The sequence below is a fragment of the Elephas maximus genome, chromosome 3 (genome assembly GCF_024166365.1).
Source record: "Elephas maximus indicus isolate mEleMax1 chromosome 3, mEleMax1 primary haplotype, whole genome shotgun sequence".
In the NCBI taxonomy this organism is placed as follows: domain Eukaryota; kingdom Metazoa; phylum Chordata; class Mammalia; order Proboscidea; family Elephantidae; genus Elephas; species Elephas maximus.
Genome location: NC_064821.1, coordinates 39,980,144 through 40,004,442, shown reverse-complemented (window position 1 = coordinate 40,004,442; position 24,299 = coordinate 39,980,144). Strand labels below are relative to the sequence as shown.

General features: G+C 52.5%; 3 protein-coding genes and 1 long non-coding RNA gene across 8 annotated transcripts; 3 read left to right on the top strand and 1 right to left on the bottom strand.

Moving 5' to 3' along the window:
* The first annotated feature begins 281 nt into the window (after positions 1-281).
* On the top strand, positions 282-5,573 carry MRPL20 (mitochondrial ribosomal protein L20). Of its 2 annotated transcripts, none has more exons than XM_049877608.1 (4): positions 282-455; positions 643-753; positions 2,057-2,134; positions 5,426-5,573. In XM_049877608.1, the coding sequence occupies exons 1-4, from the start codon at positions 369-371 to the stop codon at positions 5,519-5,521; spliced, it is 372 nt and encodes a 123-aa protein (XP_049733565.1). In that variant the 5' UTR covers positions 282-368; the 3' UTR covers positions 5,522-5,573. The 2 variants fall into 2 exon arrangements, with proteins under 2 accessions (XP_049733565.1, XP_049733564.1); XM_049877607.1 differs by lacking the exon at positions 5,426-5,573 and adding an exon at positions 3,313-3,707 and having other exon boundaries at positions 286-455.
* A 1,400-nt stretch (positions 5,574-6,973) lies between these two features.
* On the top strand, positions 6,974-15,138 carry CCNL2 (cyclin L2). 3 transcript variants are annotated; one of them, XM_049877602.1, is made up of 11 exons: positions 6,974-7,329; positions 7,657-7,731; positions 7,889-7,998; positions 8,948-9,068; positions 10,073-10,137; positions 12,527-12,626; positions 12,774-12,878; positions 12,965-13,106; positions 13,604-13,712; positions 13,801-13,887; positions 14,048-15,138. In XM_049877602.1, exons 1-11 carry the CDS (start codon positions 7,045-7,047, stop codon positions 14,400-14,402), a joined length of 1,554 nt encoding a protein of 517 aa, XP_049733559.1. In that variant the 5' UTR covers positions 6,974-7,044; the 3' UTR covers positions 14,403-15,138. The 3 variants fall into 3 exon arrangements, with proteins under 3 accessions (XP_049733559.1, XP_049733558.1, XP_049733561.1); XM_049877601.1 differs by having other exon boundaries at positions 13,601-13,712; XM_049877604.1 differs by lacking the exons at positions 12,527-12,626; positions 12,774-12,878; positions 12,965-13,106; ... (1 more) ...; positions 13,801-13,887; positions 14,048-15,138 and adding an exon at positions 10,694-12,222.
* LOC126072454 (uncharacterized) lies at positions 12,312-20,784 on the bottom strand. Its single transcript, XR_007516510.1, has 3 exons — positions 20,296-20,784; positions 19,112-19,498; positions 12,312-14,277 (listed from the first exon to the last, which is right to left on the bottom strand). It is a non-coding gene; the product is annotated as an uncharacterized LOC126072454 (long non-coding RNA).
* Positions 20,785-20,837: 53 nt separating this feature from the next.
* On the top strand, positions 20,838-22,992 carry AURKAIP1 (aurora kinase A interacting protein 1). 2 transcript variants are annotated; one of them, XM_049877605.1, is made up of 4 exons: positions 20,838-21,022; positions 21,518-21,603; positions 21,905-22,347; positions 22,456-22,991. In XM_049877605.1, the coding sequence occupies exons 1-4, from the start codon at positions 20,868-20,870 to the stop codon at positions 22,555-22,557; spliced, it is 786 nt and encodes a 261-aa protein (XP_049733562.1). In that variant the 5' UTR covers positions 20,838-20,867; the 3' UTR covers positions 22,558-22,991. The 2 variants fall into 2 exon arrangements, with proteins under 2 accessions (XP_049733562.1, XP_049733563.1); XM_049877606.1 differs by lacking the exon at positions 20,838-21,022 and adding an exon at positions 21,037-21,213 and having other exon boundaries at positions 22,456-22,992.
* Positions 22,993-24,299: the final 1,307 nt, after the last annotated feature.

Sequence of the window (24,299 nt, the reverse complement as noted above, 5' to 3'; positions counted from 1 at the left end):
TATGGGGTTGCTATGACTAGGAACCGACTCCACGGCACCTAACAACGACCAAACCGCGAGGGCAGAGACAGCCTTTTGCTCACGGTCGCATCCCAGCACCTAGCGTTCGCTCTGAGTAAGACTTCCGGGGGATTTGCTGAATCTAGGGCGGAAGCTCGGACGCGAGAAACGCAGGTCTCGAGAACTACAGCTCTGTAAGCCGCCCGTGGGAGCCCATGCGCGAGGCGCACGCGCGAGGCTCCGGAAGTCCTCTCCTGGCAGTGACCTGATCCGGAAGCGCTCGCGCGCCTCCACCGCTTCCACTCTCTGCAATATGGCGGCGCAGTGCGTGCTTTGCTGAGCGTCCCGATCGCCGGCCCGCGGGCGCCATGGTCTTCCTTACGACACAGTTGTGGCTGCGGAACCGCCTCACTGACCGCTACTGGCGGGTTCAGGAGGTGCTGAAGCACGCCCAGGTGAGTGCTTGCCCGCACAACCTGCCACTCGCCGCCTTCTGCCCACTGGGTCCCTTCCCCATCCGGCTCGCCAGCCACTGGGCACACCCGGGTCGCATAGTGGCACCCAGAGGGGGTCCAGGAAGCCCAGGGCTCACAGATGCAGGCCTCATGTCAAACCCCATTTCCTGTTTTTTTTTTCACCCAGCATTTCCGGGGAAGGAAGAATCGGTGCTACAGGTTGGCCATCAGAGCTGTGACTAGAGCCTTTGTGAAATGTACAAAAGCACGAGGATTGAAGAAGAGGAACATGAGGACAGTAAGCGTGGGTTTCTGGTGGACCCAGCAGAGCCCAGCTGCTCCTCAGCCCCCTTCATCTCTATTCCATTGAGACCAGTGTCACTGCAGGGCAGAGTGGCCTTTCCCACAATTCCAGGATACAGCCCCCGCCCCCCAGGCATCTGCGCCATTTCAAGTCGTGTGTGTCTAAAGCCAAACTCCTGGTCTTCATCCCAGGTCACTGAGCCTTTCCCAGGGAATGGCTTCTCCAGACTTCCGTTTGCTGAAATCAAAAGCCTTAGCACCATCCTCCACGCCTTTGTTTCTCCCACACCTCGCATCCAAAAAAAAAAAAAAGCCGCAGCAAATTCTGTTTGCCTCACAGACTGCATACCGGCTAGCTGGAATCCCACCTCTCCTCACTGTTCCACTGCCACCACCCTGTTCCCAGCCACCACCTGGGTCACAGTCAGAGTCTGCTTGCCAGTCTCCCTGGTTTAGTCTAACCACCACCCTCTACAGCTCACGTCTCCCCTCTTCGTAAGACCCTTTGGCGGCTTCCCATGGCACTGAGGGGTTAAAAACCAAAACTCTGGAAAAAGCCTGAGAGTCACCAAGGAGGGGCTCAGATAGTGTTTTAAGATGTAAGAGTAACAAACAGCTTAAAAGAGAGTCTCCCCTCCCCACCAGAGACCACCCTGTTTAATAGACTGGGACCCAGAATGTGGGGGCGCATGCCTTTGACCCCTCAGAAACTCCATTGTGCTGTGTCCCAGCCACTGAGTGGCATATTGACTTTCCCATCCTTCATCTCTAACTTAAATGTGCCTTGGGGCCACAGCCTTCCAGATCTTTCCTTGGCTACCCACTAGCCTCACCCAGTTCACTTGTGCAGGCCATGTTTGCAGTTCTTGAACAGACTCCTACTCTACTTGCCTGTGAGGTCCTCTGCCAAGGACCTTCCAGCCTCTTCCCTCAAGATTATTCACTCCCTGGAGCTTTTACTTGAGTACTTTGTTCTGCCTCTGTTAGCACTCATCTTGGTGGCTGTAGTTACTTATCCACATGGATCCTTTTTTAGACTCTGGCACAATCACTTAATGTTCGCTCAAAAAGTGCATGTTGCATCAGTGTGCCACCTTATAGAGTGGGAATTCCCTACTTACCATTTAGAGATGATGCTGGTGTTTGGATGAAGAGTATCAACCTTTGCTTAAGTAGAAAACACACTTTTCTATTTACTTTTACAAAGATACGTTTTAGTTCCATGGGGTCTTTGCTAGGAGGTGTGCATGTAATGTACAGAACTAGTTCTTAGGTATCTTTATGCCTTCTTATTTCAGCTTTGGATCAATCGAATAACAGCTGCTTCCCAGGAGCATGGCCTGAAGTACCCGGCCTTTGTTGGCAATTTAATTAAGGTATGATGAGGATGAGGCACCTGTGAGAGGGCTGAATGTCTGCAGAAACTGTCACATCTGGTGGGATCCCAGCTGGCAGCCCCAGCAGGCAGAGCTGCAGGGTGTACCCTAACGCTACTTTCTACACAATGGGGTCCGGCATGCTCCAGGCTCACAACTGTGTTTCTTTCCTGCATGTGGGACAGCTGTGAGCCTGGAGTTTCCCCATAAGAGGAAGGGCAGAAGAACTTGGCTCCGACTTTAAAGTCTAGCTTTACAGTTTTAGCACTGCAGGTGAAGTTGAAATACGTACAATCAAAACGGAGACTCTTGTGGAGGACAGGGTAGATTAAGCAAGTGTGGCAGAGCTGTGGTATTTGTTGAGTCTGGGTGATAGCTCAGTTCCCTCTGCTCTTGTGTACATTTAAAATGTTTTCTTAAAAAGTTATGGGGCGGGTGTTGTCCTTTCTGTCTAACCAGGCACTGCCTGTGGCACATTTCAAAGATCTTCATGGTATGCTTAGGTGTGATGTCCCATGTTACTGATGGGGACAGAGGCTCAAGAATGGAGAGGACTCTGTTCGAGGGTACACAGGTCCCACATGGGGAGTCAGGGCCACCCCATCCTCCCCCAGCTGCATTTAGTGCATGGAGATGTCCCCGTTTCCTGTCCTTATACTTCGGGCAGTGTTTGTTTGCTCTCTGAAGTAACTGACAGTTTTACCTGGTAGGTGACTCAGCGCAGCACCGTTTCGGGAACGGCTGTGCTCAGTGTGTGCCTTCCCTGTGCCTGCTGCTGTCCAGGCCTCGCACATGCTGTGTCTGGGTCTCGCCCTCAACGTTTATAAAGTAGGGCTGTGATCTTTCCTTCTGGGTTGACTTGGGGGTTACCCTAAGCCAGAAGTCTCTTTCTGGGTGATGACTGTGAGCCCTAAATGAAGTCTCTGCATCCAGGCTGGCCCCAGGACCAGATCCTGGCCTTGCCTTCTTCCCCGTGTCCCACAGCTTCCTTGGTGCCTTAGCATGGCTTCACCTGTGTGAGCATGGTGTTGACATACCATACACAGGATAACTGGGTGAGGGGTGGCCGTGTGGTGTTGCACTCAGTCTGCTGAGGTGCTCTTCTGAACCTAACTACTGTCTGTCCCTGACTACACAGTCCTGAACCTGACTGCTGTCTCCGCTGCTTTCTCTCCCAGTGCCAGGTGGAGCTCAACAGGAAAGTGCTTGCAGACCTGGCCATTTACGAGCCAAAGACTTTTAAATCTTTGGCAGCTTTGGCCAAAAGGAGGCGAGAAGAGGGATTTGCTGCTGCCTTGGGGGATGGGAAGGAGCCTGAAGGCGTGTTCTCCCGCGTGGTGCACTACTGCTGAGTAGTGCCAGTGTATGACTTAAGAAATTTTTTTCCCCACAATGGTCATACAACTAAAATAGGAGTGAGAGGAAAGTTTTAGCCAACAGTTTCTAAGTCAATTTACAAATGTTTATTTATATTTTATTAGCCAGTGTGAGAGAAAGGTCTTGTCTTTCCTCCTTTTGGAACAGCTTCACAGACTTGTCTTATGTAGATCATAAAAATAAACCTTGTATGGTGCTCCGCTTTGCAATTTGTGTTTCTTGCAAACAGGGCATCCCAAGGGATGCAATTACCTTGGGGTGCCCTGGCCTGGGGGAGCGTTGCACCTTGGTGGGGGTCTGTGCTCACTTTGCCTTGGGAATGCCTGGGGTTTGGGGTGTACTCAGTTGAGGGGTGCACTTGCCCAGGGATGCCCTCGAGGTCCTGGGTTGTAGTATGCACCTGAGCATGCTGTTTTCTCCCTTGGAATCTTAGATCATCTGTCTTCTGTAGATGGGGGGGCTTATGCCAGGCCTATACACACGGACCCCAGCTTTCCTCCAGGGCATGGGGTGGCCTGCCCTGTACCTACCTTCCCAGTTCCTGGACCTGCATCTGGGCTCATGTCGGGCATCCCTTGCCACCCCCAGGATGTACTGCCTGGGCTCTGATGCCAAGCATTCTCCGTCTTTGCCAAGTTCCCCTGGGTGGGTTTCTCATTCCTGGCTTGGGCCTCATCCCATCTGTCGCCCCCCACCCCACTTCCTGGTGCTTGGAGCAGGGACCCTGCAGCCTGCTGTTCAGCCATGCCAGCCTCAGTTCATCTGTGGTCCCCTCCATCTCTCACCTGCCTGTCCTGTCCTCCCACAACAGGCAGATAGGCACCCCTCCCTGAGATACCCCATGAAGTCCAACCTGGAATCCTTCTCAGTAAGCTTCCCAGTGAGAACGGCCTACCTACCCTCCTCATGCTGCCTGGCTCCCTGTCCGCCTCTTGACTGCAGTGACCTCTTCTCAGAGCACCTCCATGCAGAGGTATCCACACCTTGCCTCTCCCTGCTCAGGGCCAGGCCCTCCCTATGGTCTGAAGCTGGAACCTTGGCCTCTCACATGTGTCATGAACCCTCCTTCATTTCTGTGTCCCCTTTGCTATCACAGCCTGTTCTCCTTCCTCTGCCAAATGACTGTCCCCTTGCAGCCTCCTGTCCTCTGGCCTGGCAGTTGGCCCACTGTGCCTCTGGCTGCTCTCACCAAAGCCTAGGTCCCACAGCCACTCCAGCCCTGGCCTCTCTGATCCCAGGGAACACTTACTCCTTGTGGGCACTTACCCTTCCCACAGCCTATGACATTGTGGCTGCCTCTTTTTGCCCTATGAGGTCCTGTTCCCAGGGCTTGGGCCTCCAGATGCTTACTCACTGGCACCCTCACGTCTCCTGCCAAGACCAACTCCCCAAGCTCCAGTCTGCATGTCCAGCAGCTCTGTTGTGTGGCCACTGGTCAGGGGCTCCCACAGTGCCTCCTTCCCCTGTGGGTGACGGTACTTTTCTCACCTTTGCCAGGAGTCACCAGGAAACCATTCTGGGGCCCTCCCTTGGGCTAACCACCACCTACTAGCACACACTGTCCATGTTCCTTTATGTCTTCACCCCCACTGCAACCACCTTGGCTCAGACCTGAGCAACCCTCCACCTGATCCTTGTCCCTCTGTATACAACGGCCCCACACTGTGAACATTTGGAGGCTGGAGGCCAAGGGTGAGTTGAGCACTGCGGATTCCTGGCACTGAGTGCAGTGCTGGCAGCACACACAGGCACTCACTGCACAGTAATCGTCAGTACAGCGTCAGGGAGCAGACAGCTGGGTGAACAACAGAGCGCCCTTTGACAGGGGATTGAATTTCTCTTGTGTGTTTCATCTCAGTGAAGATGGGGCTGTAGGCTGCCCCCCTTCTGACCTAAGACCTACATTTTCCTCAGTGCAGGCAGGCATCAATGGCCTTGCCCCCAGCTCCAGGCCTGCACCTGACTGGAGTCATCAGCTCTCTCCACTCTGCCCGATCACTGTCCAGGTAATGGACAAGGAACCCACATAAGGCTGAGGATTTACAAGATGATTGCTGGGCCTTCCGGAGCAGTGGGACTTCCTCCTCCTTTCCCGTACTGTGTGCTGGGAACAAGAGAGGTGGGTGGACTCAAACTAGCTTGCCCATGGAAGGTGGAGAGGAGAAACTGCATCACATATGGGATTGTTTGAGCTGCTGGGTTGAGTCTCCCCAGAAGTCAGTCCACATCTGGAGTCTTCAGGGGTTAGAGCCAATGGAGGCCTTTACGTTGAGCCAGTTTGAGTTGGGCATGATGCCATTGGCCACTCAAAGTCTCTGAACCTGCCCCCACCTGGTCTTTCCCTGGCTCTCCCACAGGTTTCCCTGCCATCCTCACACGGGCCTTGCACTAGTCCTGGTGAAAGTTTGGGATGACTTGTGCAGCAATAGATGGCTAACGCAGCATTTGTTCATCTGTGCAGTGCAGTGGCAGTACTGCAGGTGGGTGATCTGACCCAAGGCGGCCAGAACTGCGCAAGGCCTCCAGGGCCACTAGCTCTAAGCCTTTTATAAGTGAGCAAATGAAAACGAGGGTCACAAATGCATTACACCCCTCCCATGGCTCCTCACAGTTCCATGAGGTGCCTGGACTCAGCTTGCTTCCTGCTGACATCTTCAGCCCAGCACCCTCACTTCCTCCTCTCCAACCCTAGCTGGAATCCTGTGGAACTTCTGCCTTCCACCAAACTGTCAGGGGCTTTGTAGCAACATCGAAGTCAACGTTTCCAGTTACCCACTGACCAATCTCTCTTCCTGTGGACTGCATTTTGAAGACAAGAACTTGGTATTACTTCTGTGTCCCCAGTGCCTGGGGTCAGTTAGGCTTGGAAAATAATGACCGTACTAGCCGCCACGTATTAATTTCAGCAAAGAGTATCCATTGCTGCGTGCCAGGCGCTGGACTAGTGGCGATTTACCAAGCACCTGTCAACCTCCCGCGAGGGAGGTAACACCATACTTCCACGCTCCACGCGTCCCTCCACCATGCTCTTCACAACTAGGACGCAGCCTCCCAGAACATAGCCGGGATGGACAGGGCGGGAGGGCCCTCTGGGGACGGCAGGTTGGCGGTTGGTCCACCCAGCACCGCCGAGACTGAGCCCACCCGCCAGGACCGCACACTGTGTCGGCTGGGGTGGCGACGCGCAAGCTTCCCCATCGCTGGGTCTCAGTGCGGACGCGGGCCGCGCTGGCTAAGGACCGGCTCGCCGTCGCACCGCGGGCTCTCAGAACGCGCCACTTCCGGGTTGGAGCCGCCTCGCCCGAAACGCCGCGAAGCCCCCTGGGTAACGAGCCCGCCCCCGCTCACGCCGATTCCCGGTGTCGGCGTCAGGCTCGTCACTGACAGGCAAGCCGCGCAGCCAATCGCGGCCAGGCAGAGCCGGGCCGCCCGCAGGCTGAGCCAATGACGCGCACGAGGCTGGGCGGTGGCCGTAGAGCGTCGCGAGGAGCCGCCCTGCCGGGAAGGAGCCGAAGGGAAGTCAGCGGCACAAAATGGCGGCGACGGCAGCGGCCGGGGCTCCGGGGCCTGCGGTCCCCGTGGCGGCGGCCGGGGCTCCGGGCGCGGGGAGCGCAGCCCCCGGGTCTCAGGGAGTGTTGATCGGGGACAGGCTGTACTCCGGGGTGCTTATCACCTTGGAGAATTGCCTCCTGCCCGACGACAAGCTTCGCTTCACGCCGTCCATGTCGAGCGGCCTCGACACCGACACTGAGACCGGCCTCCGCGTGGTGGGCTGCGAGCTCATCCAGGCGGCCGGCATCCTGCTCCGCCTGCCGCAGGTGAGTTCGCTGTCGCGAGCCTCGGGCCGGGTTAACCGTCGGCCAACGCCGGGGGTGGCCCGGCCCTTTGTTGGTGGCTGGGCCGGGCCTAGTGCGGCCTCCGCCCAAGAGTCGGGCCCAGCGCGACCCTCGTCTACTTCTCTTTCCTGGAGCCGGGCCCAGGGCGACCCCATCCTCCACCCTCTCCCTGGACCAGGTGGCCGAGCCTTTGTGGAAAACGATTTGGTTTTGGCTCGCTCTCAGGAGCCACACCAAGCCCGGTGACTTGTGTTTAACCATGAAACCCTTGAATTGAGCGCTTGGAAATGATGGGAAACTCTTTTTTAGGTGGCCATGGCTACCGGACAGGTGTTGTTCCAGCGCTTCTTTTATACCAAGTCCTTTGTGAAGCATTCCATGGAGGTAAGGACCTTTTTCTCCATAGACATAGCCCCAAGTGAAACCCAGGGCGGTAGCTCAGAAGAGGGCCTACCTGTCCTGTAGACCAAGCTCTTTTTATGTCTTTGGAGGCCATCAGGAGCAGAACAAACAACTCTGTGTTGAAATGCTTACGTTTTAGCATGTGTCGATGGCCTGCGTACACCTGGCCTCCAAAATTGAAGAGGCTCCAAGACGGATACGAGACGTCATCAATGTGTTTCATCGCCTCCGACACCTTAGAGAGAAAAAGTAAGTTTTGCTAGAAGTGTCAAAATTTCTTTTTGTTTTTATGACTCAGTTGCAATAACATTTCTGTAACAAAGCTCAGGGTGTGAGGTTTTAAACTGGTGGGTTATTCAATAATATATTCCCAAGTACCCAAAACAGAGTCTGGTGCCCAAGTCATAATCAACTGATAGTGTTTAGTGAATGAGGGAATGGCACCATGGAGGACAAAGGCCCTGTGGCTGTGGTTTTGCTGGTGTTGGCTTCCTGGTTCACCCATGTAGTCACACCCCAATCCATCTCTTGTGTAGTACATGTCTCTGAATGCCATAGAGTAGGGTTTTTCAACCTTGACACTATAGATGTTTGGGGTTAGGTGGTTGTTTGTTGCAGGGGACTGTCCTGTGCATCACTGGGTGTTTAGCAGCATCCCTGATCTCTACCCAGTAGATGCCAGTAGCACCCCCACCCAGTGTGGCAGCCAACAGGTGTCTTCAGACGCTGCCACTTGTCCCTAGGATAGCAAAATTGCACCTGATCGAGAGCCACATTACATCTAGCTAGACTTTGTATTCCTAAAGGAGGTGGAATTCCTTTGGAAAACACAGCTCCGTCTTGTTAAATGTCATCCTTTCATCGGTTGTCTAGTTTTCCATTTATTTTCAAACGTGTACACATGTGTTTTAGATCATGCGAAGTACATCCAGCCTCTCTGTGGTGAGACCCTGAGACCCTCCACTATATTTAGTTGGTGTTTATTATGCATCAGGGGAAGGTGACTGAGAAAAGATACTAAGTTAGCACTGGGGTTTGAGGAGGACTTTGTGATTTTGCTAGAGGAACTGAAGTTCACTTTCCAGTAACGTCTGCCTTGGTAGTGTTTGTAAGAGTCTTCTCTTTGGAGGTAATTATGGGGTTTGAAAGACCTCGTTTTATTTGACTCTTATGCAGGCCGCATGCTTTGTCTTTGCAGGAAACCTGTGCCTCTACTGTTAGATCAAGATTATGTTAATTTAAAGAACCAAATTATAAAGGCGGAAAGACGAGTTCTCAAAGAGCTGGGCTTCTGTGTCCATGTGAAGCACCCTCACAAGGTGGGTATGGGGCTTAGCCTGTGACCTGCCACATCACTTTTCAGCTTTTGCCACCTCATTTCTCCATTTTCACAGTGAGTGAAGGCTCCGGAGAGGATTTACATGCTACTTTCGCTTGGTTTTCTAGTTTATAATCTCAAATAATTGTTCATCTCTAACTTTGTCGCGTTCCCTGTTCATTTTGATAATATATTTTTAAGGGTTGTAGAAATGGTATCTTTTAAGTTTGAACTTTCAAAAATAGTGACAAATTTGTAAAAATTGGATTTGTCAGTAGACATCTTTTTCAGTAGAGCTAATTATTTTCAGAAGTTGTCTTAGGAATAGCTTTTCTTCGGGTCATGGGGTAACGGGGAGAATTCTGGACCCATTTACTCTGAAAGGAGCTGAACCAGTTTTGTGGCGCGTTAGTTGGGAGGATGGCTGCCACACTGTTAGTTTACTTGCAATGCCGTGGATATATTTCCTGTGTTATACTTGAACAAAATGTGTTTTGACAAAAGATTGTTGTCTGCATCTTTTAATTCACCCCCTTTTTGTTGGTGGGTTTCCTCACGTCTTCTCTTACTTTGGTTTTCAGCACTGTTTCAAATTTTTGGTAAAATATCAGCATATCTAAGTGTTTTTCTTTACTTGCCGAGCATATTTTCACAACGTGTTGTGTTAAGTTGGCAATTGGGATGCAGAGATGTTTAGGGCAGGTCAATATCACTGATTGAAAAGGTATTGAAGACAATCGTGGGACGGGCGGCATGCTGGCTGCCAGCAGGAGGCCTTTGGCCATGGGGCAGCTCATCTTTACCCGCATGCTTGCTGCCAGCTGCCAGAGCAGCGAGCAGGTGCGTTAGCCACGCTCACTTCTGCTGAGCTGCCACCGATGTGTGACCAGGAGCCCAGTCCTTGAATCTAGCATGAGGCTCTTACTTGCTGCTTGGACACCCCAGAGATCTGAATGCTTGGTCCTCAAGATTCACAGTAATAACTTACTGACCCGTATCTTCCAGATAATCGTTATGTACCTTCAGGTGTTAGAGTGTGAGCGTAACCAACACCTGGTCCAGACGTCATGGTGAGTTGATCTTCTTTGTTGTCTGGGACCAGCAAGGGCAGTGGCAGACTGTGTTCGTTTGAGGCCCTTTGGGCAGTGGGTAGTCAGGCTCGTGACTGTGGGCTGGAGTTGTCTGGAGTGCCCAGTGTTACTGCTGTGTAAATTCCAGTCAGCTTCCCAAAATGCAGGCACTGGCTTAACGGTAAGGTGGCCTCTATCTACCCTCTCCCCCTTGGCCCATCAGGAATCTTCCCCAGGGAAAGTGAAGGCCTCAGGTACCAAAGCAGACTTGGTGGCCTCACTCTACTGTGAAGTGGCTTCTCACTGGTTCCCTGTGAGAAATTTGGGAGGAAGTGGGGTATAAGATTCTTGTACAGCTTTGGGACTGGTTGTAACAATGCACATGTTAGAATTGAAGCCCAGAGTAACAGCTTAGTGTTCGGGGTACCCTGGTGAATTTTTCTATGGAGTTAAATCTATAAGGGTCATATTTTTGCTGACTGAATTGTCTGGTGCTATGATGTGTTTAATAGAGAACCTATTTTGACTTTTCTTTTCTGTACTCTTTCAATCAAAGGGTAGCCTCTGAGGGTAAGTGACTAAGACTTCTCCTCTGCTGTCCAAGCGCTTTGGTGCAGGACAGCGGCCGTCTTCAGCCAATCCAATGCAGGCTCTCCACAGAAGGCTGGCTCTAGACCGGTGGTATGCCAACGATAGTATAGTAATGGCCGGTGCTGCGTGTGGTTCTCTGGGACTGTGCTTCTTGTTTATTTTCTGTTCTACCTTAATATTGTACTGATTAGAGTTAATAACTGTCTCGACTTGAATTTTGTCCTTTTAAAACTGCCGCACTTGTACAACAAAGATGCAACACCTTTTTCTTTAAAAGTCTTGTGGAGGGCAGTAAGAATGGAGGTGACAGATTGGCTGGTGGGGACTCAGACGGGCAGTGTGGGGTCTTGGCATTATTTCTGGATGCCCTCAAGTTGCTCTTCTCAGCAGCTGAGCAATGACATGTTCTAGCAAAAGGTGTGCATCTTTAAATTATCCCACGGACACTTTTTTAAATACTGTAACTTACCTCAAGTAGAGCAGTAAGTTTAAACGTGTTATGAAGACTTGTTTTTAGGACTTACAAGTTAATGGATTAATGTTATTTTCACTACCTGAAAACTAGAAATTTCTTTATTAGAAATCAAAAATCATTACCGATGGTTATGTTTAAAATGTTTGAACTGTTTATTCACAAAGTTGTTCCTTGGTCACCTCTGGGGACCCTGAGCAGGCAGTTAAGAACCAGATGCTGGTGATGGTGTCTGTAGAAGTGACCGTTTAGAAATCTCTGAGTGGGTTTGTGTATTACATCTTCCAGGGATGAGGGCAAAGATCATGGGTGGGGGGTGTAAACAAAACTGTAGCGGGCCTGACTTCGCTGTGAGTGCAGCCTGACCTGAGGGTGGCCGCAGTGGGGTCTGTTCACCTGATAAATGTCTATTCAGCTGTTTCCTTGTGGGATTAATCCCGCTTCTGCAATGTTGACACAGCTAGTACAAGGTCTGGTTTTAGACTGTTAAATTTTAGAGAAATATATTTAAAGGAACATGTTGAAAACGTAGTCAATTTAAAAGGTCTTTTTAACTTTTTAAAGAAATGCACGTTTTGTATTTTAATATCTTTAACATTTTAAAAATGTACTGATTGTGATGAAACTTTGAGTATTTTTGTTGTTGTTGTCTGATTTTATGAATGTTCACTTTAAGACTCCTTGTTGCAATGGGACAATTTGGAAACCGTTCTTTGATAAGGCTGAGAAGAAGATGTCTTGGGGTGCTGCCTCTCCTGTGCGCCTGGATTGCACCACAGGCGCCCCCCCCAAGTGGACTCCTTCTGGAAGCCGTGCCCAGTCGTAAGGGGGCAGGCTGCGTGCCCCTCGGAGGACAGACCGGAAGAGGACGTTGGCCCCACAAAAGCCCCCCGGGCTCATGCTCAGCCCCTTCCTTTGAGTTTGCATGTTTCTCTGCACTGCGGATTTTGAGCGTTTAGACTTCTTTACTCAGATGCATTTTAACCACTGTGGTGGACATTTCCTCCTGAAGCGTTGTGCTTTGCATGAGAACAGGCCGAAACGGAGGGAAAAGTGAAGTTCAAATTGGTTCTCTTTCATAGCAATACGTATTGTCTGACATTCAGCCAGCTTTTTTTTTTTTTTTCTTCTTTTTTAATAATTTCTGTCTCCCTGTCCTATATACGGAAAAAGTGGCTAGGATGTTTCTCCACTAGCTCTTGAGGCTCCCACAACTGCCACGCCCTCAGCCCTGACAGTAGACCACTTAGAGGGGGCGCCTTACCCAGATGTGTGGACGGAGGTCAGGGTGCCGGGTGCTGCAATTCCTTGGCTTTTGCTTTTCAGGAACTACATGAACGACAGCCTTCGCACAGACGTGTTTGTAAGGTTCCAGCCTGAGAGCATCGCCTGCGCCTGCATTTACCTCGCCGCCCGCACGCTCGAGGTCAGTGTTCACCTGGAGACACCTGTGTGTGCTGCTTCAGATGTGCCTCTGCCGGGCCCCTAAAAGCACACCACTCAAGTACCTAAAACACCCTTGTTGGTCTGACATGTTGAGAAAAGTGTAATGTCGTGGTGTTTGTGTTTGCAGATTCCTCTGCCTAATCGTCCCCACTGGTTTCTTTTGTTTGGAGCAACTGAAGAAGAAATCCAGGAGATCTGCTTAAAAATCCTGCAGCTGTATACCCGGAAAAAGGTTCTTTTATGCTTTTCTGTGTGACACATACATTTGTGTTTGGTCAGAAACATCTGGTTCTGAATCAGTGGTGGTGCCTTTTACAGGTTGATCTGACACACCTGGAAAGTGAAGTGGAAAAGAGAAAACATGCCATCGAGGAGGCAAAGGCACAGGCGAAGGGCCTGCTTGCTGGTGGCACACAGGTTCTGGACGGCACATCCGGATTCTCTCCCGCCCCCAAGCTTGGTGAGTGTGGGGAGCACAGAGCCTGAGCCCTCATCTGGGGATGTGCCTCCCTGCCTTCTCTTAGAGCCCTGTTGGGATTCAGTCAGCAGCTTGCTTGAGCTCTTTGCGTGCATCAGGCCCCAATGACCGCTGGAAATCTGTGCATGTGACTGGGGCCCCTGGAGGAGCACGCTGTTTCTATGATCATAACAGGGAATGTGGGCAGGCTTCCAGAATGTTCCTGGTCATCTGATCCACCCGATGAACTTGTCCTTTGATGAAAAGTTTGTAGCAGATACTAGAAGGCCCTGCTCCTGACAAATGAGGGCTACACGTGGCCTGTCTGCATCTTTGATTTGTGTGAGGTTTCGAGTTTCAGGCCAGGAACGGAAAGTCCCTGCTAGCTTATGTCCCATCCGTACCATGGAGTGGCCGTGTCTTACTCTGCTGAGTCTTGCCCCTTATTGAAACAGCTTTCTGATGATCATTTTTTAACTCCCCATACTTGATTCTAGTAGAATCTCCCAAAGAAAGCAAAGGGAGTAAGCCCTCTCCATTGTCCGTGAAGAACACCAAGAGGAAACCAGAGGCCTCGAAGAAAGCCAAGGCTGACAGCCCTGTGAACGGGTAAGACCACCTGCCACACACTGCCTTCGTGGCAGCTGGGGGCTAACTAACTAGGAGGACCACAGGTCTGACTGTTTCTCCCTCACAGCTTGCCAAAGGGGAGAGAGAGCCAGAGCCGGAGCCGTGAGCAGAGCCCCTCAAGATCCCGGTCAGGGTCTGCCTCCCCAAAGAGAAGGTATGTGCATCTCAGCTCACCTGGGGTACAGTCAGGTAGAGGCAGGTTTCTCTGTGGAGTGGGGGCCCATGTCTCTGTGAGCCCCCCACAGCGTGTCCATGGGTTCTGGTTGGGACAGTCAGTCACCGGAGTGGTGGTGCCTCCCTCCCCTCTCCTCCAGGAAAAGTGACAGCGGGTCGACATCCAGTGGGTCCAAGTCTCAGAGCCGCTCACGGAGTCGCAGTGACTCACCCCCAAGACAGGTGCGCCCTGGTGCCCCGTACAAAGGCTCCAAGGTGAGGAGCTACACCAAGTCCAGGGACTGCAAGTACCCCGCCCAGAAACCTCCAAAGTCCCGGAGCCGGAGCTCATCCCGCTCTCGTAGCCGCTCACGGGAGCGGGCAGAGAATCCTGGAAAATACAAGAAGAAAAGTCATTACTACCGAGATGAGAGGCGGGAGCGTTCTCGGTCATATGAGCGAACGGGTCGCCGCTACGAGCGGGACCACCCGGGGCACAGCAGACATCGCAGGTGAGCGCAGGGCCCTATAGTGGCTGCTGGACAGCTGCTTCTCAGGGCATGGAGTCCTGCCCCGCCGCCCCAGCCCTCATGCCACACACCTTGTGACTGTCCCTTCTGCATGGCTCCCTTTGGGAATGCCATTGATTCTTTGGACCTTGTTATGAATTTCAAGGTGGAATTGAGAGGGCAGTGAGGTGCCCCTCAGCTGGCCGGCCTGTGCACCTACCCACGACCCTGTGCCTGGGTGTGAGGCACATACCCTTCTAAGCACGGGGCACCCCCAGCCTAGTGGCTGGTGGAAGGAACAGAAGTGCACACGGTGACGGTGGTGGAGCTCGGTGCTAAAGACAAGCTGTCTCCTCTCCCCATACTGATGCTCAATTACGTTAAACCAAGAAAAATGATTTTTAGAACCTTTGCCTATATTAGGTTGTACTTATGTACATATTTTGCGGTGTTTAACAGTACAATACGAGAAGATGGCCTTAACAGTCCCTCTCTGTCAATGTTGTAAATAAACATGTGTTGTATACAAGTGAAAGCTGTATATGAAAACTCAACTTGGATTCTGTCAGCTTGAGACTTGTGTAGAGAATTCTGATTTTTAAAATGTGAGGTATTTCGATCTGTGTTGAAAGTCGTATATTTTTATCTGTGCAATGCTGCGTGCAGGCCGCCAGCTCCTAAATAGAGAAGTTTCCTATATATGCATTTTATGTGGTTAAATAAACAATTCTCTCTACTCAGGACCTTTGGAACGTTGAAGGGTTTGTAGTTTGTCCCTCTGCTCGCTTGTTATGACAGTGGTGGTGTGCGCAGCTGGCGCTATCCGTTGTAGTGGTACGTCCACGCTGTCGCTGCTCCATCTCATTAAAGTGTTGGCTTTTGTACTGAGCCGTGTGTGCGTGCTCTCACTGGAGGATGGTGGGACTCGGCCATCTGCTCTCGGGACAAACGGTTCTTAGGATCCAGAGAAGGGAAGGTTTGAAAACTTGCCAAAGTGATTTGGCTTAATGGGCATTTGGTGTGTGACCTTGCCCACCTCAGTTGTGTCCCCTTCCTGCTCGAGGTGGTCATAGTCATGTCCTACCAGGGCACTGTGAGGCCATGAGCCAGCTCCCCAGGTTATCCGTGTGTATCATGAAATGATTTGTCTAAATTCTTGAGAGATAAAAATCAGATCAGCACAAAGGTGGTTCCTATGAGGTGGAGGTCAGACTTAAACTCCGCTCTCCAACTTTACCATGTGACACCAGCTGTTCCCCCCATGGCATTCTCTACTTCTCTGCATGGTTCGATAATTCATCGTAGTGACCACACGGTACTCCAGACCATACGCGTGGTTATATGGTTTATTAGGGAAATAGCCAGCTGCAGCTCAGGATCAGGATCAATTTGAAAGTAGCAAGAACAACTTGATCAGCGTTAGGAGGCACACAGGCCTCCAGTGGTCAGTGGGTGTGACTTCTCTGTTGGGCTGCCTTCTCTGCCAAGCAGGCCTCGCCCCGCTGTGACAGCCTCTCTGCCACTAACTGGCCCAGCTCACAGCCATTGTAGGAGTATGCTCAGCTTCTGGCCTTTGCTGCTGACTGGCCCAGTTCATAGCCAGTGTAGCAGCTTCAGGACCACCAGGCACCCACGTGGCTCTACTTCCCTGCCGGCCCAGCTCTTAACATCTCTCTCTTAACTGGAAACCCTGATGGTGTAGTGGTTAAGAGTTATGGCTGATAACCAAAAGGTTGGCTGCTGGTATCCACCAGGAGCTCCTTGGAAAGCGTATGTTGTTGTTGTTAGGTGCCGTCGAGTCAGTTCCAACTCAATAGCAACCCTATCCACAACAGAACGAAAGACTGCCTAGTCCTGCGTAATCCTTACAGTCATTGTAATGCTTGAGCTCATTGTTGCAGCCACCGTGTCAATCTACCTCGTTGAGGGTCTTCCTCTTTTCCGCCAGCCCTGTACTCTGCCAAGCATGATGTCCTTCTCCAGGGACTGATCCCTCCTGACAACATGTCCAAAGTATGTAAGACGCAGTCTCGCCACCTTTGCCTCTAAGGAGCATTCTGGCCACATTTCTTTCAAGACAGATTTGTTCATGCTTTTGGCAGTCCATGGTATATCCAATATTCTCCGCCAGCACCACAATTCAAAGCTGTCAGCTCTTTTTCGGTCTTCTTATTCATTGTCCAGCTTCCATGTGCATGTTATTGAAGATACCATGCCTTGGGTCAGGCGCACCTTAGTCTTCAGGGCGACATCTTTGCTTTTCAACACTTTGAACAGGTCCTTTGCAGCAGATTTGCCCAATGCAATGAGTCTTGATTTCTTGACTGCTGCTTCCATGGCTGTTGATTGTGGATCCAAGTAAAATGAAATCCTTGACAGCTTCAATCTTTTCTCCATTTATCATGATGTTGCTCCTTGGTCCAGTTGTGAGGATTTTTGTTTTATGTTGAGGTGCAATCCATACTGAAGGCTGTGGTCTTTGATCTTCATCAGTAAGTGCTTCAAGTCTTCACTTTCAGCAAGCAAGGTTGTGTCACCTGCATAACGCAGGTTGTTAATGAGTCTTCCTCCAATCCTGATGCCCTGTTCGTCTTCATATAGTCCAGCTTCTCGGATTATTTGTTAAGCATACAGATTGACTAGATATGGTGAAAAAATACAACCCTGATGCACACCTTTCCTGACTTGGAAATTGTATGGAGACAGTTTACCCTCTCAATCAGGAAGTTTCTTAAACCTTTGCCACTTCTTTGTCCTGATCCTCATCAGTTCCAAGCAGGGCTTACAACCATTTCATTCAGGTTTGAACCCCGGCTGAGAATTTGAGTTTCTAATAAGTTCCCTTGTGATGCTAATGCTGTTGATTTGGGACCGATTTTTTTATTTTTTATTTTTTATTGCACTTTAAGTGAAAGTTTACAAATCAAGTCAGTCTCTCACATAAAAACTTACATACATCTTGCTATATACTCCCAATTGCTCTCTAATGAGACAGCCCACTCCCTCCACTCTCTTTTTATGTCCATTTTGCCAGCTTCTAACCCCCTTTACCCTCTCATCTCCCCTCCAGGCAGGAGATGCCAACATAGTCTCAAGTGTCCACCTGACCCAAGAAGCTCACTCCTCACCAGCATTCCTCTCCAACCCATTGTCCAGTCCAATCTATGTCTGAAGAGTTGGCTTTGGGAATGGTTCCTGTCCTGGGCCAACAGAAGGTCTGGGGGCCATGACCGCCAGGGTCTTTCTAGTGTCAGTCAGATCATTAAGTCTGGTCTTTTTATGAGAATTTGAGCTTTGCATCCCACTGCTCTCCTGCTCCCTCAGGGATTCTCTGTTGTACTCCCTGTCAGGGCAGTCATTGGTTGTAGCCGGGCACCATCTAGTTCTTCTGGTCTCAGGATGATGTAGTCTCTGGTTTATGTGGCCCTTTCTGTCTCTTGGGCTCGTAATTACCTTGAGTCCTTGGTGTTCTTCATTCTCCTTTGATCCAGGTGGGTTGAGACCCAATTGATGCATCTTAGATGGCTGCTTGCTAGCGTTTAAGACCCCATGTGCCACTCTCCAAGGTGGGATGCAGAATGTTTTCTTAATAGATTTTATTATGTCAATTGACTTAGATGTCCCCTGAAACTATGGTGATTTGGGACCAATTTTGAGAACCACTCATACAGCAGCGGTTCTCAAAATTTATCATTCTTAAGAGTCACTTGGGGATGTTGTTAAGATGTACATTCTGATTCAGTGTATCTGGAGTGAAAATTAAAATTCCCAGCAGGGGTTTGAACCGGAAGGAACCAGTTTGAAGCCCTGGTTACAAGGCAGGGCCTCCCTCACCAGACCAGCCTGGAGAATCACCTGGACAAACATAACAAATTTTGGGGGGAAGAAAACAACCTGGGAGCCTTCCGTACCTTCTCCAAAGGATTAGGACAAAGGTAAAAACTCCTCAGGGCATAGGGGGAAAATCTCCCGAGTTGTTTTCCTAAAGAGCTAACGCAAAAAATCTTATAAAGGAGCTCATTACACCACAGGTTGCCTCCCTAAGCTTGTCTCCGCCCACCAGTTGGTGCTGGCTGCCTGTGGTCATCTGTCACTCTGGTTGACCTATGGCCCTCAACCTTCATTTGCATCTCAGCCCCCCACCCTGCCCTTGGACACAATCATGAACAGATGATGCTCCCAGCTGGCTGCATCCCCTCAGTGGCTCACTGAACTGTCCTTGGCTGGCCCCACAGGCATAGGGCAGCTTGGCCCACTGGTATTTGAGGCTTGGACTTCACTGGCTCACGGGCTTATGCATGTTTGACCTTCACTGTCACTGCTTTATCTGTGCCACTAGTTCCCTCCCTCATTCAGCACAGTGTGACCCAGCTGGCTGCAGATTGAGCCCTCGGGTGGCATGTAGTGTGTGGCCTCACCAACAATGCCATTGGGCCCCAGATCCTTCCCTACAGGTCACCTGGTGTAGGCTCTGAGTTGGTTTGGAAAGCTGGATGCACCCAAACTTACCCAGCGCTGACCTGCACCTCAAAAGCTCTGTTCCCTTCTCTGAAAGCCCAGGTGTGTCTGAGCTGGGGAGAGGCTTCGGTGGGAGGGGATGTGAGGCTTCAGCTCCACCTTTGCCCCACAGGGGAGTGCAGCCACAGCAGGAAGAATCTGGAGTTTCAAGAGCCTCTGGACCCCAACCACAGTCTGGGGCCCCCAAGACACATGTACCTTCAGTTTTGCCAGAGCCTATGCTGGGGCACAGCTGAGACTTGAGATCACCTGCTTAGGCCCATCACGCTGATGACACAAGTCAGCAGAGTCCAACCATTCCCGGGTTTCCTTCCAGGAACCTGATGCATTTGCAGTGACATGGGGTGTGCGACAGGCCCAAGGTAGAGGATACAGCCAGGTTGAGCCATCATACACTGAGCACTGGTGGAAGGAGGTCTGACGTGGGCATCAGGGTGATGCTACATGGTGACTGGGAGCTTGTGGTATACCATGTCCATGGCTGCCTGCCCACGAGCTGTCCACACATGGACCAGCTTGCAGCCACCCCATCCTTCGGTGGTGGTGTAGGTTGACGACTCCCTTCCCCTAAGAAAAAGGTGCAGCCTAAGGGAGAGAAAGTAATGGGTTTAAAGTACTAGGCTTTGTTTTTAATGCAACTTAGTAAATCGTAAATTTCTATCATTAATAATGGCTATTCAACAGCTGGTTTACAAAATTCCTGAAAACTTAACAGCTGGCTCTCTCAGACTGGTAGGAGCTGGCTCCATCACTGCCAGGTCGGCTCCAACTCTGACAAGCCAGCAGGGGCACTGCCCCTCCAACTCCCAGGTCAGAGATGCACAATTTTTCAAAATTATGATGTTTCTGAAGAAAAGGTTTTCTGGAGGCACATGGGTATTTTGGGAACAACAAAAACATGTGCATTGATTGTGTACTTTCCTTGAGAGACTGGAGCGCCTTTGAATTAGAAAGTGAGCCTCCCACCCCCAGCTCTTTCACTGCAGTCTGTCTTTCTAGCTTTTCAGGTCTTTGCGGAAGAGTGATCTTCCTACTCCACTTCTGGCTCATGTCCAGATCAGAAGGGTCTACTCTTGCCTCCATCTGATGTCTCCCAGGTGTTCTGTCACTCCTTTGGGACAGACACGGACCCTCATCAGAGTGGCTGCTATCCACCTCCCTCGGGAGCAGGCTACATGCAGCGCTGGTGACAGAAGCATGGGGGGGGGGTGCTTAGTCAAACGCCATCCTCTAGGAGGTTTCTTCTGGCTTTCAGACAGTGTTGACTCTGATTTTTCTTTCCATAGCCACAGTATGGGAGAGATAGGAGCTTCTTTGCTTTTCGAAAGGAAAAAGAAATCTACCTATGCAAAACCGCTACACGCGGGACCTCCTTCACTTACAGAGACTGCCAGACCAAAGCGATGGGGGTCACCTCAGCTGCCAGTCCGAGGACAGGCACAGGCACCTTGAGACTCCGCAAGAGTCACTCCCGCCGGGCGCCCCTGGTTCTTTGCCCAATACACCCAGCACCTGCTCTTTCAGGGCTCGGCGAACGACGGGCGACTGCTGGTGTCCAAGCTGCGTGAGGGGAAGGAAGAGGGGCCTGGAAGCTCGGGCCGAGTCCCCATCAGGCATCTGCCGTCCTCGCCTCACGCAGGGCTGCCCATCGGCCTCAGGAATGAAATCGGCGGAAGTCGGGTCCCTATCACCAGATTCTGGTCCTCTCGCCTCCGTCTCATGCTGTGACAGCCGCTCTAGCCACTTCCGTCGCTCCAAAAATTCTACTTCCGCCACCCCGAGAACGCCACATCCGTTCGTCTTAGCGTTCGCGTGCGTTCGCGTCTCTAAGGGACCTGGCCTCTAGCGCTAGGGATGCGTTAAGAGTTCGGGCCACGCAGGCGCAGACACCACTCCTTGGGGATTATGGGAAATGTAAGGGGGGGGGAAGGGCGGCTCCTTTCGCCGGAAGCCGATGCTTTCTCGGCCCGATAGGGCCTCTTGCGACGCAAGACCGGGTACCGTGAGGACGCCAGGGGCCGCTGGGCTTAGGAGCCGCCGGACGGTCGTACGCAGAGTTGGGGCAGGTTTGGGGACGGACCGGAAGTGCCTGAGCGTGGAGGCAGAATGGTCAGTTTGGGGCCCGCCAGGGTCGGGCTTGGGAAAGGTTGGTGGGAGGACCGAGGGCAGAAGAGGCTGCGGCGTGCGGCCTCGGCAGCGCGAGCCGCACCCGGATGGACGGGGCCCCGGACGGGACCTGTATCCTGAGGCCGGGGGCCCTGGGCCATTGATCCCGCCGCAGGGCGCAGGTCCTGCTCCTGGTGCGTTCGCGCGACGCCGCCGTCCCACTGTGGGCTTGGGTGCCTCAGCGGGGGAAAAGGGTTTAGGGAGGGTCGGTGACCTGCCTGAAGTTACGTAGCTGGGGCGTGGGATTTGAGCTCTAGTGTGGTCGTGTGAGGGAGTGAGCCGGGTTTGGAGTATCTTCACGGCGGGATCGGGTGACCGAGGGTGGTGGGATGCCGGAGTCTCGGCAGGACCGTCGTTCCCCATCCTAGCCTACCTGGGACTGCTGAAGGCACTGTCCAGCCGCACTCACTTGACTCTGAACGAGCATCTGTGTTCCAGCTCCCTTAAGCACCTGGAGTTGCCGCCATCCACGATGTTCTTGGTGCGTCTGACTTGTCAGCTGCTCAGGGCTGCTCCACGGGCAGGTAAGATCTTTCTGGGGGTAGATGAGTGGGATGCACACCTGGGTTAGGAACGTGGAGCTCAGCTGCCCAACTCACCTCCCCATGGCTGGAGCCAGGGGCCTTGCTGCACAAACTCTTTACCCTGCTGCAGGCCCTTGCTGAGCTCAGGAAAGGTTAACATCCGAGTATCACACAGAGGAAGGAAGCCTGGGTCTCAACTTTGGCAGGGCTTCCAGGGCAGGCCTTGGGTTCGGACCACTCAGTGTGTAGTAAGAGCTGATGTTTGAGACATCAGTGGTAACTGCCATCTTGTTTCCCACAGGCCGTGGTCTGCCCTGGGCTGTCCCAGGGGTGCTGGGCACCCATGCCTACAGGCCCTGCTATAGCACGCAACCTGTGGGCCCAAGCAGGGCTGCCTCCCTCCCTGGCAGGGGGACCCAGGTGGAGCTAGAAGAGATGCTGGTGCCCCAGAAGATGTCCATAAGCCCCCTGGAGAGCTGGCTCACCGCTCGCTGCCTCTTGCCCAGCCAGGGTGCTGCAGCCCCTGGGACTGTGACTCCCCAGCTCTATGAGTGCCCACGTAGCTACACAGGGGAGGGGCCTGAGAAGGGGGATGCAGGTGTCTTGGGCGTGCCCCAGATACAGTGTAAAAACGTGCTGAAGATCCGCCGGCGGAAGATGAACCACCACAAGTACCGCAAGCTGGTCAAGAGGACTCGGTTCCTGCGGCGGAAGGTCCGGGAAGGGCGCCTGAAACAGAAGCAGGTGAGTGAGGAGGGGGAGTCGGGGCTGCTTGAGGGCCCGAGGGGGCAGGTGGCTGAGGATGCCTGGGTGGCCACATACCAGCCAGTGATCCCCCTTCTACCCTCACAGATAAAATTCGAGAGAGACCTGCAGCGCATCTGGTTGAGGGCCGGCCTGAAGGAAGCCCCTGAGGGCTGGCAGACCCCCAAGATCTACCTGAAGAGCAAATGAGTGCCCTCCCATTGCTACTGGTGATCCATTGTAATAAAAAGTTCAAAGAGCCCACCTGTTCCCAGGCTGACCTGGCACCTCGTCTGTCCGGGCTGAGTTATTGTGGAGTGGAGCCTGGCGCCAATCTCTAGCATTGGAGTAGACTGAGGCCGAGGTCCCAGGATGGCAGATTGGCAGTCCGTTTCCCCAGCTGGCACTTGTCCTGGTGCTAGGAGCAGCCCCACAGGCTTCTGCCCATCCTGATGGTGCTAGAAATGACAGTATCACTGCTCACGAATGTCTGCTGTGTGTTGGGCCATGGAAGCCACAGAAGAGCCCATGCTCAGCCCTTCCAGGAGGAGGCAGACTCACCCTTAGCACAGACAGCGTAACGACTTAGAAATGGCCAGGCAGGGGTAGGGCCGGGTTGTTTTATGTATGTGTGTGTTGGGGTGGGGAGTCTTTGAGGGGAGGCAGAGAAGGCCCTGGTGCTCTCCACAGATGATAATCTGGCGCCTGGAGGCTCCATGACCTGGGCCTTGAGTGGTCTTCTGAGCCATCCTGCTTTTCTGGGATAGGTTGTGTATGCCACAGGGCCAGGCAGGATGTCAGCAGGGCTGCCAGCCTCCCCAGGCACTTTGGCCCAGGTCACTTGGCAGCTGTTGGCCCCTCGGTCCTTGCCCCTTCCTGGGTTCTGAGTGGCCATGGGGGTGTAGGGCTGATCAGGAGGGTGTGCTTGGGAAGGTTCAGGGTTGGGGCTAGCTGAGGAAGGGTGCCCATTTAGGGGGGCTGGAAAAGCTCTGCAACTGCAGCATTGGAGGACCCTTGCCCAGGGTTTAGGATCACTGTTCCTTGGGTTAAGAGGATGTCACCCCTGACAGCAGGGTCTGGATGAGCTGGGTGAGGCTGGAGCTGCAGTCAGGAGATGGGTCTTGACCTCAGCTACCTCTACCCACTCTGGCTCCCCAGCATCTTAGTTAAAGAGGAGCAGTACTCTCAGAGCCTTCAGGTGGGAGGCTAGGTGCTACCCTGCCTGCAAGGCTCTGGGGGTTTCTTATCTTGGTCACAGAAACATTTCTGAGCCCGGGCGGAGCTCCTGTACGCCAGTCTTCATGAGGGTCTCAGTGAGAGTCTCCCAGGGTTTTTTTTTTTACATTGGAGTGAATGCTATTGTCAGTTCCCTAAAGCACCAGGTTGCAGGGGGTTCCTGCCCTACTCACTGTCCACCGGGGTTTTCCTTGACACCTAGGGGCAGGGCGCATAGAGGGGCCCTGTGTAGTGGGCTGAGAGGACCAGGAGGCTGGCCTTGTCCTGGAGGGCTGGGATGCCTTAGGCCATAGTGGGGCACCCGTGTCTCCCATGAGTGGCCACAAGGTGGCAGCAGCCTGGCTCCTGGCAGCACCCTGGAACCGGAGAGGGCCAGACGGGTGGAGCTCGTTCCTGTTGGCTGAGTCGCCAGAGAGGATCCAACCAGACAGGATCACAGGTGTTCTTTCTGAGTCTCAGTGTCCCCAGTTGTGAGTTGGGTTGGGCAGGGGACCCAAGCCTGGGTCCCAGGATGAAGCCTCCCTTGTAGTGGGTGCTAGACCCAGCCTTCTTGTGCTGCTCCTGCAAGTTCACCCAGGTCCACCCCCCTGCCTGTCAAGCAGGAGCGCCCTGGCTCACCTGGCCGTCCCTGCTGTGGGAGTGGAAACCAGACGCAGGTTCATTCCCTGCCTTAGACTTCCAGCAAGGATGACATGATGGAAGCCTCTGCCTCTGGG